The sequence below is a fragment of the Haliaeetus albicilla genome, chromosome 16, assembly GCF_947461875.1.
Source record: "Haliaeetus albicilla chromosome 16, bHalAlb1.1, whole genome shotgun sequence".
Taxonomy (NCBI): domain Eukaryota; kingdom Metazoa; phylum Chordata; class Aves; order Accipitriformes; family Accipitridae; genus Haliaeetus; species Haliaeetus albicilla.
The window spans coordinates 28,638,019-28,651,222 of record NC_091498.1 but is presented as its reverse complement, the minus strand read 5'-3'; the positions used below and the strand labels follow the sequence as shown (position 1 = coordinate 28,651,222).

The 13,204-nt window shown below is 41.8% G+C and overlaps 1 protein-coding gene across 4 annotated transcripts in view; it reads left to right on the top strand.

The window, feature by feature from the left end:
• Positions 1 to 13,204, top strand: part of NAV2 (neuron navigator 2) — a 420,329-nt gene that overhangs the window by 304,252 nt on the left and 102,873 nt on the right. For all 4 annotated transcript variants that reach the window (XM_069804094.1, XM_069804093.1, XM_069804091.1 and 1 more), the window contains 4 exons: positions 2,796 to 3,894; positions 6,640 to 6,752; positions 10,308 to 10,416; positions 12,380 to 12,769. In XM_069804094.1, the coding sequence (XP_069660195.1) occupies positions 2,796 to 3,894; positions 6,640 to 6,752; positions 10,308 to 10,416; positions 12,380 to 12,769 (1,711 nt within the window). The remainder of the gene's footprint in view (positions 1 to 2,795; positions 3,895 to 6,639; positions 6,753 to 10,307; positions 10,417 to 12,379; positions 12,770 to 13,204) is intronic.

Below are 13,204 nucleotides of genomic sequence, written 5' to 3'. Positions count from 1 at the left end.
CGTGGGTTGCCTCCCGTTTCGGCTCCCACAGCTGACCTGCAGCGTGTTAACAGCCAGCTCAGCGAGATGGGGTCAGAATTTACGGCTAGGTTATGGACCGCAGCCCCGTCCTTGGGTAACTCTTGTCTCTGGCGTGTGCCTCGGCCCGCGGGTCACAGCTCGCGCGAGGACTCTGCGTAGGCTCCGAGTTCTGGTGAATGCAGGATGGCTTTGTTCGTACCGATACGCGCGTTGCCTGTATTAAGAACCTGTTTGAGAAGAACGCAGATTTTTTTTCCAAGTCTGTTCCGTTGGCCGCGTGCTCAGAGTGAATGCCGTTTCACCCCGAGCTGGGTTTGTGTTGCGGCATATGTTGTACTAACCGAGTGCGCAACCAGCTCTTCTGCTTTGTAGCTGCATCCCGTACCAGTAATTTTCCATTTTGTCACCCTTATATTGTCGTGGTCCCGTTACTCCTTGCAACTTGTTTTTTCCGAGGAAGTAAAGGGTTCCCTGCCCATATCGATTAGTACGTTAGGTTCATCCCTGGACCCAGTTGTAAATTCATCCTAGGCATGTTCATGAATCACACACGGGCAGTTCTGATGATTTATGGGCATGGGTACCCTTTGTGTTGAGATCTGTTTAGCGTGATTAGGCCAGAGTGCATTTGGATTAGGAACTTAGTGTTGGAAGTGCCGTGAATCTCCGGTTTCTGTAGAAGTATCCCGATATTGAGATGGGCAATTTTTATTTTTTTTAAAGGAAGCTGTACAGATTAATCGTAAATGATGCACAATTGGGACTTTCGTGAAGCTTTCATTACATTGTTGGGCGTCTTCTGTGGAAGGTGGGCTGAGACAAAGGCTTGCTTGTTCTGAGTTTACAAAAGGAGCATGGTGCAGTGTTGCAATGGGAAGTAGATTTTGATGGGTAGGAGGACTTCAGGAAATAAAAATAATAACAAAGCAGCGGCGTATGGGAAGAGGCGTGAAGGAAAAAGCAATGGTGCAGAGCTTTGGAAAGCAGAGGGAGTAACGTTTCCAGCAGCTTCTGAAGGAGTTGTGACCTTCGTTCCTCTCTGCTGTCTGTAGGCAGGGTGCTGTGATGGGGGGTCACTGCGTCCCCTTGCGCTGGAGTCACTGCGACTCCTACGCTATCGCTTCTTCAGTCCCCCTTAACCCATCAGATTGAATTTAGCAGGCTTGAACAGAGCAACGAGAGGACCAGGTGGCATTGGTGTTTGGGACATTTGGTGGCTTGATTTTCCTTCTGTACTAGAGTAAAATGGGAGTAATGCCCTGGAAGTCAGCAGACTGGCACTAGCTTAAAAGAAGTACAGTTCCTTTCTGTGTCTCTAATCCAGCTCTTGCTTCCTTCCAGCCCATCTGGGTAGTTTGCCATAAGAAAAGGACTGGCAAAACCGGCCAGCATAATAGTTATTGGTTAATAACAGAGTCCTGGAAATCTCCTGACTTCAGTAATACTTTTAAAAGTATCATTAATTCTTGCTATCCCATTCTGTCCACAACCACGTGAAATGACTCAGTTTGTTATTAAGGAGTCTCTAATACTCTTAGAAACCCGATTCTAGGCTAAGTCAGGAAGATGTATGTGCTTTAAATCTTTAGTAGATCTGGTTTGGATCAGAGGAGGGAAGTTAACGGAGCCGTATCTTCCCCGAGCAGCTGAAAGTGAAGGAAAACAGTCCCTGTGTGGTTGCAGCGGCTCATGATTTACAGGGCTGAATTCACAGGGCTGCTCCCGCTGCCGAAAACGCACGCTCTCAACCGCTGTTGATTTTTGAATTAAAAAAATGCAGCTCTATACACAGTTTACTTTATTGCTGGAGGGCAGGGAAATATAGGTAAGAGCCGTTAATCCCCAGCAGGCTGCTGGGCAGGCGAACAGACATAGATGACAAAAGTTAATTGGAAACATGAGCAGTTTAACAGAAAACATATTTGTGATAATTGAGAGAGTAACGTCTCCAGAAAGGAAACTCTGCAAAGAGAAACTTCAGAGGAGAAGTGGCCACTGGTAGGTGAGTGTGATTTTTCAAGCTCTCTTTAAGCTCTGAACTAATTTCTTAACAAGAACAAATAACATTAGAAGGAACTAAATAAATAAAAGATTTGCTTTCTCTGAGGGGGGAGGGTTGTACAGTTACTGCCACTAGTTGCTCTTACAGCTGGATTAAGAAATGCGGTAATGCTTAATTTAGGTTCATTGCATAAGGACACAATTGGTTTTATTTTTGTACATGGAGTTTTCTTCTACCTTTTGTATATGAAGATCTCACACACGCCACCAATAACTGAAAGGACTTCAGTTTTAATTTTTTCCTTACTCCTACATTTTTTTTTATACGTTTGAGGTTTTTCTAAGAATCGAACTTGGACAGCAAGTATTTTGCCAGAAGCAGAGGGAACCCTTAGTTAGAAAATAGTGCTGTGTTTTTGTTAGTGAAAAAGTATTATGAACTTAATAAGGGAGAACACATTGCAAAACACATTTTGGTTTGAATTGGAGGAGATTCTTTTTTTTTCTTGAAACGGCAAGTTCATGTAAATTACATAGCAGAAGCTCGTTGCTGTTCTGCTGGGTAGGAAAAGAAAACTGGCTTTTATTTTCTTTCAGTGATACTGATGTTGAGAATACTAATATGTGCCTATGTTTTTAATGTTATTAGTGTAAAGTTCCTTATGTTTCATTACAGAAAGAATCTCGGACTAGCTATAATACCAGGTACTACTGTGTTGGTTTTTTGGGTTTGTTTTTTTTGTTGTTGTTTGTTGTTTTTTTTTTTTTTCCAGAGCCCACAGACAGTACAGCCTCCCAGCCCACAGGAATGAATGAAAATGTCTCATCCTCAGTTCAGAGCTGCAGCAGTACCGTTAGTTGCAATAACTCCTCAGCCATCCCTCAGCCCAGCTCTGCTATTAAACCTTGGCGCAGCAAGTCTCTTAGTGCTAAGCACACAGCTACGTCTTCCATGTTATCCGTAAAGCAGCCTATATCGGAGCCTCCAAAGCCACCCTCAGAAATCGCCAAAACAACTCCCAACGGTCAAAAATCCATGCTTGAAAAATTAAAACTCTTCAATAGCAAAGGAGGCTCCAAAGCAGGAGGGACAACGCTCGAGTGTCCGGGCTCTCGGGACAACAGTTGTGAAAAGCTGGAGACGCTTCTCAGCTTTGAGGAGAGCGAAGAGATTGATACCGCGAATCAGAATGTGAACAATCCGGGATCGATGTCCAGTAGTCCCAAAATTGCACTCAAGGGAATTGCACAAAGGACTTTTAGCCGGGCACTAACTAATAAGAAAAGTTCTCCAAAGGGTAATGAGAAGGAGAAAGAGAAACAGAAAGAGAAAGAAAAGGATAAAAGCAAAGACATCGCGAAGAGAACATCTATCACTGAAAAGCTGGACCTGAAAGAGGAACCAAAAGAAGAACAGACAGCACTAGCAACAACAGAGATGCCAAAAAAGTCCTCCAAGATCGCAAGCTTTATCCCTAAAGGAGGAAAGCTGAATAGTGCCAAGAAGGAGGCCTCTGCCCCTTCGCACAGTGGAATACCAAAACCAGGAATGAAAAACACCACAGGGAAATCCTCAAGTGCCCCCGTTCCTGCAAAGGAAGGCGAGAGAAGCCGCAGCGGGAAAGCCGGCTCGGGGCTCTCTCATCAGAAGTCTCAGCTGGACAGCAGGCATTCCAGCTCCTCGTCCAGCCTGGCCTCTTCAGAAGGAAAAGGCGTAGGAGGCCTCAACAGCAGCAGCAGCAGCCAAGCTGTCAACGGACCTGCCGCCACGACCCACACCACAGGGAGCAATACTGTGAGTGTTCAGCTACCTCATCCCCAACAGCAATACAGCCACCCGAACACCGCCACGGTAGCTCCCTTCATGTACAGGTATGGTCAGCTTCTCCCAACGGACTGTTTTGAACGTGATGCTTAGATAGGAAGCTTCGTTTTGGACGCTCCTTCAGCGGGGTGAGGCAGCGAGGTGAATGCCACGTCCCGTAAAAGTTTCTTGCTTTAAGAGAGTAGACAATTTATACATTTACGCAAAAAACGTTGACAAAGGCCGTCGGGCTAAGATGTGTAAGAAATTGTGGTAGATAGGAGGGTGGGTAGTTCTTGCACCCGACCCTGCTAACAGTTAAGATGAGACTGCTAACACCTTCTTGACCAGGTACTGCTCTCGCCTGTTTTTGTACCGTGTGGATTAGGTTTGGTTTGTGCATCGTAGCTTTAAAAGTTGTGGCGGTGCCAACTTACGACACAGATACGCTCATTCTCTTCAGTGTGGCTAACAGCAGTGGAGCTGCCTCGCTATAAGCGGTAATGGGAAATCTTAAAAAAATAAAATAAAACTAAAAATCCCTTAGTATAGGTAAGGCCAGGCACAAACTCTGCCGTTCTGTGCGTTAACCCTGAATGAGATAAGCCAAAGAGCAGCCATATGGGGTCTCAACTAACCTCCATCTAGTCCAGCATCTTCTGTTTGGCAAAGGCAGTAGAGGATACGTAGGGAAGAGTAACGAGAGGGAAGTCGATAACAAAGCTTCCAAAGGACATGCTCCCAAGCCTGACCGTGACACAAGAAATTCCTCAGTCAGATGGTGGGTTTTTTGGCTTTGGCGGCCATCTCCTAGTTTTCTTTGACACCACTTAATTCTTTCATAGGAAGAGGACGCAAGCGGTTGTTCTGTCTTCATCATCATCTTCCTGCTCATGATTTGAGATCTCTATCATATCCTTCCCTCCCTTAAGATGTGACTTTTCTAGGCTAAGGTGTTGTAGCCTGTTTAGGTTTCACTTGTAGAGATGCCGTTCATAAGCTTTGGTCATCTTTGTCGCCCTTTCCCATCATTTTTTCAGTTCCACTATACGCATTTTTACCTTTGATCTCTTGGCAGACGTAGTGTAAGAAATGGTTGGCCCCTTTTTTTTAAATAAAAGTGAATGTAAATGGAGTCAACCTGAAGGAGAGGGATGCCAAAGGCCTATGTAGGAATGCAAAATAGGAAGAGCGACCCTTGAGTCTTCTGACCCCTTGAGTGTCCTCCCTGTGTGTACGGAATAAAATGCCAAGTGTCTTTCTGGGATGCGGTCACATGAGAAGGAACCAACTGGGAAAAATTAGTCTGACTAAAACTGGGTTAATAGTACATGTTCTTGATTTCCCTTGCTCTTGCATTCATCTACGTACATCAGCGTTATTGTTGCATCTTTGGCTGAAGGTGGGATCTACTGCAGGTGGGATTTTCGGAGATTTGTTTCTAGTTAAAAATTGCCAGTGTGCAGTTTGTACTATTTTAATCCATAATTAAGTAGAAAATTGTGATTGCAAACTGATTGCTTTATTGCTTATCCCTTATAACCTCCAAAAATGTGTTCATGATGCTTTGGGTTGTTAGGTTTATTACTACAGTGTCCTGTCAAAAGATAAAGTAAAAAGCACTCTACTTGGTGTTCGTCTTAGTTTGAACATAGATATCATCATCTAAAGTGTAAAAGCAGATGCAATCCATACGTTTTCTATAGTCTAAACATACTGGTAAACTCTAGGCAGTGTGTATTTGGCTTTTTACAAAAAACAGTAAGGAAACTACCTATTGGCAGCTGGAGAAAATGCTGAGAAATTGAAAAAATAATGTTTACTTTCCATCATTGGAGGAAGAACGGCCAAACTGTGTAATCTTGCTGGCTTTAAAAGGAAGGAGAAAAGTCAAATTGTATTGATTTGCAAGGCAAACGTAGAGCATTATTATAAATTTACTATCCAGACACTTTTTGTATCTGCAAAATGCACTTGTTAATGCGTTGCAGGAGTAGTTTCAGGTTTTTTCTGCTATCAGTTAAGGTTACTTTATTCTAAACTTTTCAGCTGCCTGTAGACTTACTTTTTGTTTGTTGGGTCTTTTTTTTTTTAAAAGACATGAGGAACTGTTCTACATTTCACATAGGGTCAACTGAAATTAAGAATATTGCAATAGCAATTCCCTGCTGCGTCTTCACTTTTGTACAGCACTTACCCTTTGGTCAGGAGAACTTCCAGCCGCTTGTTGATGTGGCTCTAGGGGCAAAACATAGTGCAAGTAGTAAAATGAAATGAGTCAAGAAATGTTACTCAAATCTGACAATAGATTCTTACAACATCACCTTTCATTACCTGACAGCCACAGTGTCAGACAATAAATTGGAGTTTGATGTTGGTTTTACCCAGTCATTCATTTTAAAATACAAATGAGAGACATTGGTAGTTATTGAAGGGAAAGTAGCAGGAGCGTAACATGCCATCATGTAATACCTGCTTTATGTTCCTCCAATACAGGCTTCATTAGAGAGGATCAGACTAGCCACAACTGATGTTATTGATAATTACAATGTAGCTGGAAACGCAAGTGTCTTAAGACCCTGTCTGAAGCCTATTTTTGACTATGAATTTTTTATTTTTTACAGCTGAGTGCTTGTTTCCATTTCTATGACATAATTCAACATGGGAGTAATGAATTATGTAAAATCAGTCTGCTGGTCTATTCTGGAGAGAGGGACAGAGTGGCTGACGGCAGGTGCAGTCGTCTAGTTGTTATACGTGAGATACTTTTGATGGCGAGTGACTGCACATCTCTGTTTTGTTTTGCCTTCCAGATCACAGACAGACAATGAAGGGAATGTAACAGCTGAGGCCAGCACAGGAGGGGTCAGCATGGATTCTGCTCTTTATGTCAAAACTGGACAGCCTGCTCTCGAAGACCTCTCAGGTATGTCTTGCAACGTGACCTACTGACTGCGGTCTGGTTAAGGAAGAAAGGGCTTAAAGCAAGTTTGAGGTCAGGAGCTCCCTCTTTAGGGGGGGGATTTAATTTGGTTTTATTCCTAATGCTTTAGTTCTTACTACTTACGATATTTCTTTCAGCTCCTCAGCAATGGAAACCAGGTGTCAATAATCTGAATACTAGATGCTCAAGTTCTGCACAACGGTGTGCCCCCCCAATTTCTTGAAATCATTAGGAATGCTGGGTACTTAACGTTTTTCTAGGAGATGTGCAGCATCTTTTAGGATTAAGCTATTGTAAGGATCTGAAGTATTTCCAAGCATTTGATATTTATTTTTTACTTTTTAAAAGTTTGCTTCAGAGCTTACAGAAGACAGTAAGTTAATTTCCATGGCAAATTTTTTGGTTCATTTATAGGCTTGGAGGAGGCTCCGTATTCACTCATGTGAATCTGATCAATTTGAGAAGTGATCTTTGCAGCAATAGGAGACCAAAATCCAACTACAGTTTACTATGTCCAGCACGCAGAAGCTGAAACTGATTGTAATTAGAATACTAGCAGTCTAAATTAGAAAGTACTTTATATGTTTATCTAGAATTCCTGCTACTGTAAGAAGTGTATGATAATTAGCAATAATTTTTAAGCTTATCAATATAACAAAGCAATTTTTAGCAACCATATTGTACTAAAGATCTAAACTGTGGTTTTAAAGTCACAGTCAAGTCTCTTCCTATTCCAATTGCAGCACTGTCTGTGACTTTGCTTACTGCATGCTGTTGCAGTATATCTTGTCAGTAGAATACCTCAGGGGTTTTTTTCATCTACTTAGTCTTGGCGTCTTGCAGCTTAATGCGAGTTTTGAAACCGATTGTCCTGCTCGGAAAAATCATGTGGCTAAAAGTCGCACAATTGGATTAATTTCATACCGTGTTAGAAATTCTGTCAATGCTGCGTTTATACCTGCGTGCACGTGTATTAATGGCAAAGGCAAGAGGCAGAGTCATTGGGTAGGAAAAGGGCTGCAGGAATGCATAAATGAGCGTATCTGTGTGTGTGGTTTATGTATAGGTGGATTAAATATTTAAAAGGCAACTAAATGGCACGAGGGATAAAATCCTTGAGAACGTTTTTGGGCTCATATTTAAATATGAGAGCCAGTTCAAAGTAAGAAACGCAGAGTGTCCAGCTGCTTAAACTTTTTCAGTATTGCCTCTTAATCGTCGTATTACCTAGCCTGGATGTATTTCAGCCTGTAAACTGAGCAGTGTTTATAGATCACAAAAGGTCTTTAGTCTTTAATGACAGATGTTATGTAAATACCAACTATTATTCCAGTAGAATATGTAAGTTTGAGGATCCAAAAATGGAAGACAGCTGACAGCCTCGAACAATGGAGATGCAAAACCCAGCTGTGTGCAGCCAAACCCCACAGGCAGCAGCAGTCCATAAAGGGCTCTTAGGGGAACAGGAGCAACCAAAACAAAACGGTCCCTCAACCCAAATAGATGAGAAGAAATAAGGGACAGATTTCTTCCCTCCCTACATAGCAGGTATCGATGCTTTTAATTGAAAAAACACGTACAAAACAAAAGAGAGCACAGGCAGAGAAAACTGGAAGCTGAATAGTTTAATGATGCTACCTGTTCATGAAGAGCTAAGTGATTTAATAATTAAGTTCTAGTGGCACTATGCAATGTCTGTCTTTTAAGTATGCTTATAATTTAAGCAACTGAATGTCATCCAAGTAAAAATTTGCTATCAATTTAGGCACAAGAGTGATCTCAACAGAAATTGGTCTAGCTTGTCTCATGTATGTTTTCTTAAGAAGTTACCGACCGTTTGCCTCAGTACCTATGAGACAAATGATCTGTAAAAGAGCACTGCGACCTTTGTTAGGCTAAAGGTCTATAAATATTTTATGTTCTTTACTGCAAAAATTTGTAGATCCATGAGTGTAGAAAATGTTTTCTTTCCCAGAGACCCGTTGGCTGAAGGAATTAGTCTTGTTAGGCGGCTATTTCCAGTCCAGCCAGATCATAACTGTTTGACCGTTTGGCCTAAGTGAATTGTATCTCGGGGACATTATTTCCCAGGGAGTAGAGACCCATTAATAAAAAACTGCTAATGTGGACACTACCTTAGCCATTGTTGTTTGTCTCAGAAGCGCTAATGATTGTATAAACATTAATTACTATCTTCCCCTCCCTAGATAGTTCCCCCGTAGTCGGGGCCCCAGCACTTTGGCGAGTAGTTTGTGCTACTGCTGCTTTGCCGGCAAGAGTATGTGGCTTGGGTTTTCCGTGCCACCAACCTGGCATCTTTCAGAAACATGAAGTTTAAAGCAAAGAATGTGGAAAGTTCCGACAACAGCTTATTTATCTGCTCCTTAACGCTTCTGATTTGTGTAATATACTGATAGCCATTTAAACTAGCAGTCATATGGATGAACAGTATCCTGGCAGCTTGAGAGTGCATCACCTGCGCAGAGGAGGCAGATACAAAATTTGAAAAGTTTTAAATTTGCTGTAGTATTTCCTTTTGTCATGAGTTGTAAACCCTTTAGAATGAAATTGTTTCCTTCTGTGCCCAACAGAAGCTTTGTGACGGCTTTTTGGAGGTTTTCTGTTTCAGCATTCAGCTTACAAAGAATATGTTGGCCCTACTAGGAGTTCACTTCTCTTTAACCTCTTAGAAGGTTTAATCATATAAAGCTCAGCTGAGTTAGCAACCAAAGCATTTCTTAATTGACAGCTGAAGGCAAATACATAAATTATGCTGAGGCGCTAATTAAATTATTAATTATATAAAAATAAATTATGCTGAGGCACTAGGAGGACTTCTTTTATCTATATAAGCTCTACTTTTAGAGTTAAAGAACAGGACATAAATGTGTTCTAGAACAGAGTATTTAAAGAACAGGATTTTGAAATGCCAGGGAAACTAAAAGTCATCCCCCAACTTCATGTCACATAGCACATTTAAATAACGGTAACTGTGTTGTGATGTTGACAAGCAAAAACTTCTGCTATTTTACCGAAAATATCACTTAGCATGGAGCACCCAGTCAACACAATTTAGTTTATTGGAAAGCTGCTGTTGTAGAATGAGATCTATTTAAAATAGTAAAAAGAAGATCTAGTGAAAATACAGCGTTGGAGAAATTGGCTGTGTTGGGTTGATGTTAATTGTGTCGATATATGAGATGGAAAGGGTGGTATTGATGGAGTGTGTCTTCTAATGAGGTTGAAAGTTACCCAGAATTTAAATTGGGTCATATAGGGAAATGACAATACAGAAACATCTGGTGCAGAGGCAGCCTGTGAAATAAAGTTAACAGTGCAGAGCTCGTTCTCAGTCCGGCTGCGGCAACAGCAAGTGCCTGCCACAGGGGAACGGTATCTCCATCGTAATCAGTTTAGAGTGTTAAATAACAGAAAGTCAGGGAAAAAATGTGTTTGAGTCAGATTCAGGCAGAGGTAATAGCTCAGTTCTGTGCTGTTTCCCGCCTTATCCTTTCTCATGGTTGATTTTCCCTGTAGGAGAGGATCCAGAAACTCGGCGGTTACGAACGGTGAAAAACATTGCCGACCTTCGACAGAACTTAGAGGAAACGATGTCCAGTTTACGGGGAACCCAGGTCACTCACAGGTAATGGCATGACTTTGTTTATGAGAAAATGGAAATCATGGTGCTCTTACTTTACATCTCTCAGATCTGGCTGGGTTGCATCCTTGAAAAATGGCTAACGCTGACAGTGGAAGATACCGATCCTGTACTTTTTGTCTCTAAAGCACGGATTCTGAATAACGTTCAGTGTTTATCGAGCTGTAGGATGAGTAATTGGTGGTGGCAGGTTGTATATAGAATCAAAGGTGGAGGATAATCAGTGCTTGTTAAATGTGTTAGGTGATGTTTGAATATAGGTTACAGTTTAAAATGTTTCTTCGTCTTACTCTTGAAGAACTTCAGTGCATTACACCCCTCTCCCCGATGTGTAACATTTTGTTTAAATGAGCAGGTGAACTGTGCCTGACCCACTTTATCAAGTGCATAACTTGAATTCCTGACCAATCTTTGGACAAACAAATTTTTCTAATAGTATTAGTCATCCATGTATATAACTGCTTTTTCTTTGTAAAGCAGCATTTGGAAATCTTCAGTATTTAAAATATGCTCTAAATAAACAAAGGCTGTTATTACATTTAAACATTCTGTGACTCAGATCTTTTCAGTGTTGAACGGGAGGCTCGAGAGAATAAGCTGTTTGGCCCCTAATGAGGTCGGGGTCCTACTTAGAGCTCAGCGCTTTACAGCCTTCAGCCCTAAATGAGTTCATTGAGGGAACACTTTGTGTTTTGGCTTTGTATCTAAACTGAGGCAGAGCTTGCAAAGATGAACTCCCCATGCTCTTTTTCTTTTCAAATTTCAATTAATGTGACAGCTCATTATGATTTGATTACTATAACCGGAGGATACAAAGGTTTTTGCAGTGTATATATAACATTATATCGCAAATAGTACAATGCTGCTTATTTTAACAAATATCCACAATAAAAAAAAAAAAATAACACCAAGTCAGTTGAGCAGGAAAGGAAAAGAGGAGCTCATGTGGGTAAGAGGAGTTGCAGCTACAGATTAGCTGCAAATAAATTACCCGCAACTAAGCTGCGAGTGTTCAGGGTGTAGTCTTGCAATCGATGCGCATCACCTGAAATCTCATGGTGTAGCAGTCCCATTTTTAAGGTTCCATATAGCAGGCAACATTTAATTAAATGCATTTATTTTTTTTAAGCACATTGGAAACTACTTTTGACACCAGCGTCACTGCCGAGATAAGCGGTCGCAGCGTTCTCAGACCATAGGCAGACCATACTAGCGTTACTGTTGGAAGGGATGCAACGTATTCACACGTTCAGTCGCGGGAAATGGAAGCTTTCATACAGCTGATGCTTCTCAAAAAACTGTATTTCGAGGCTGTGACCTAAACCGCTTTTGTAACCAGAGCTCTGTATAAATATTATCAATATTTTGAAAAAAATATTCAATTCATGAATATACAAAATATATTTTGAAAAACAAATTTGTTTTGCCTTTCTTCTTATTTTTTCATTTAATCCTTTCTTCAGTGTAGAAATAGCTACTGCCTTGGTGCTGGACATGTCTCCAGAGCTTTAGGACTTTTCATGAATGCAGCCAAAAAAGAAAATACATCAGAAAAATGGTACTTCAGCTGGTTTTCCTGTAGTCAGCTTAATATCCCACTCCCTTGCCTGGAGTGGCAAAACCATGCTATAATAGAGTTATATATGACTGAAGATGGAAAGTTTATGCTTTGATACTGTGGATAATCCATTAAAAAGTTTCTGCTTAAGTCTTCTCACGTATATGTTGAACACTTGGCCTGGGTGCAAGAGTATCGTTATTTAAGAACAGTATTGGGGGAATGGACCTAACTCTCTCCAGGCGTTGTAGCAGGTAAATTCTGTTAACGCTGTTACTTACACTGTGTAACTTGGTGAGTGTTCAGGGTGTAGGGTCTTGCAATCACCTGAAATCTCACGGCGCTCCCCATAGCAGGCCAAGCTTAATCAAACGCGTTTCTTTTTTGAAGCACGTTGGAAACTACGTTTGACACCAATGTCACTACCGAGATAAGCGGCCGCAGCATTCTCAGCTTGACGGGACGCCCGACCCCCTTGTCGTGGAGACTGGGGCAGTCCAGCCCTCGCCTGCAGGCAGGCGATGCTCCGTCGATGGGCAACGGGTATCCTCCGCGGGGGAACGCCAGCCGCTTCATCAACGCGGAGGCAGGACGCTACATGTATTCGGCACCTTTGCGGAGGCAGCTAGCGTCTCGCGGTAGCAGCGTCTGCCACGTGGACATCTCGGACAAGGGAAGCGATGAAATCGATCTGGAAGGCATCGCCATGGATGCCACTGGCTATATGAGCGATGGGGATGTGCTGGGCAAGAACATCAGAGCGGATGACATCACGAGTGGGTGAGTGTCTTTTCTTCTTAAGTACTATACGTGATTTGTCGGTTGTATTTAATGATGCTGTATTCCCGTGATTATTTTGGAGAAAGACAAAAAACCCAAAGATATCCTGCTAGTTTTAATGAGCATTTGGAGGGACAGTTCGTTATCACAGTTAATTTAGTTGGTGGGATTCAAGTACGTGATTTAAGTTTTAAGTGCATGTTAAGAAAATATTCCTATGTATGAACACACCCTTGCACGTGATTAAATGTTTTCCTGAGTCAGGGTTCATTGTGGTCGAGTCAAACACATGCTGCAACTTTCATTTATGCCCACAAGATGGAGAAAGTGAGGCATTTTCTGTACTTTTACTAAAGCCTTTTGCTGTCTGAACTTTTAGGGACAGTTCACGGGAAGGGAATGAGTGTACATCGCTGTGTAGGGTAAAGTAGTTGT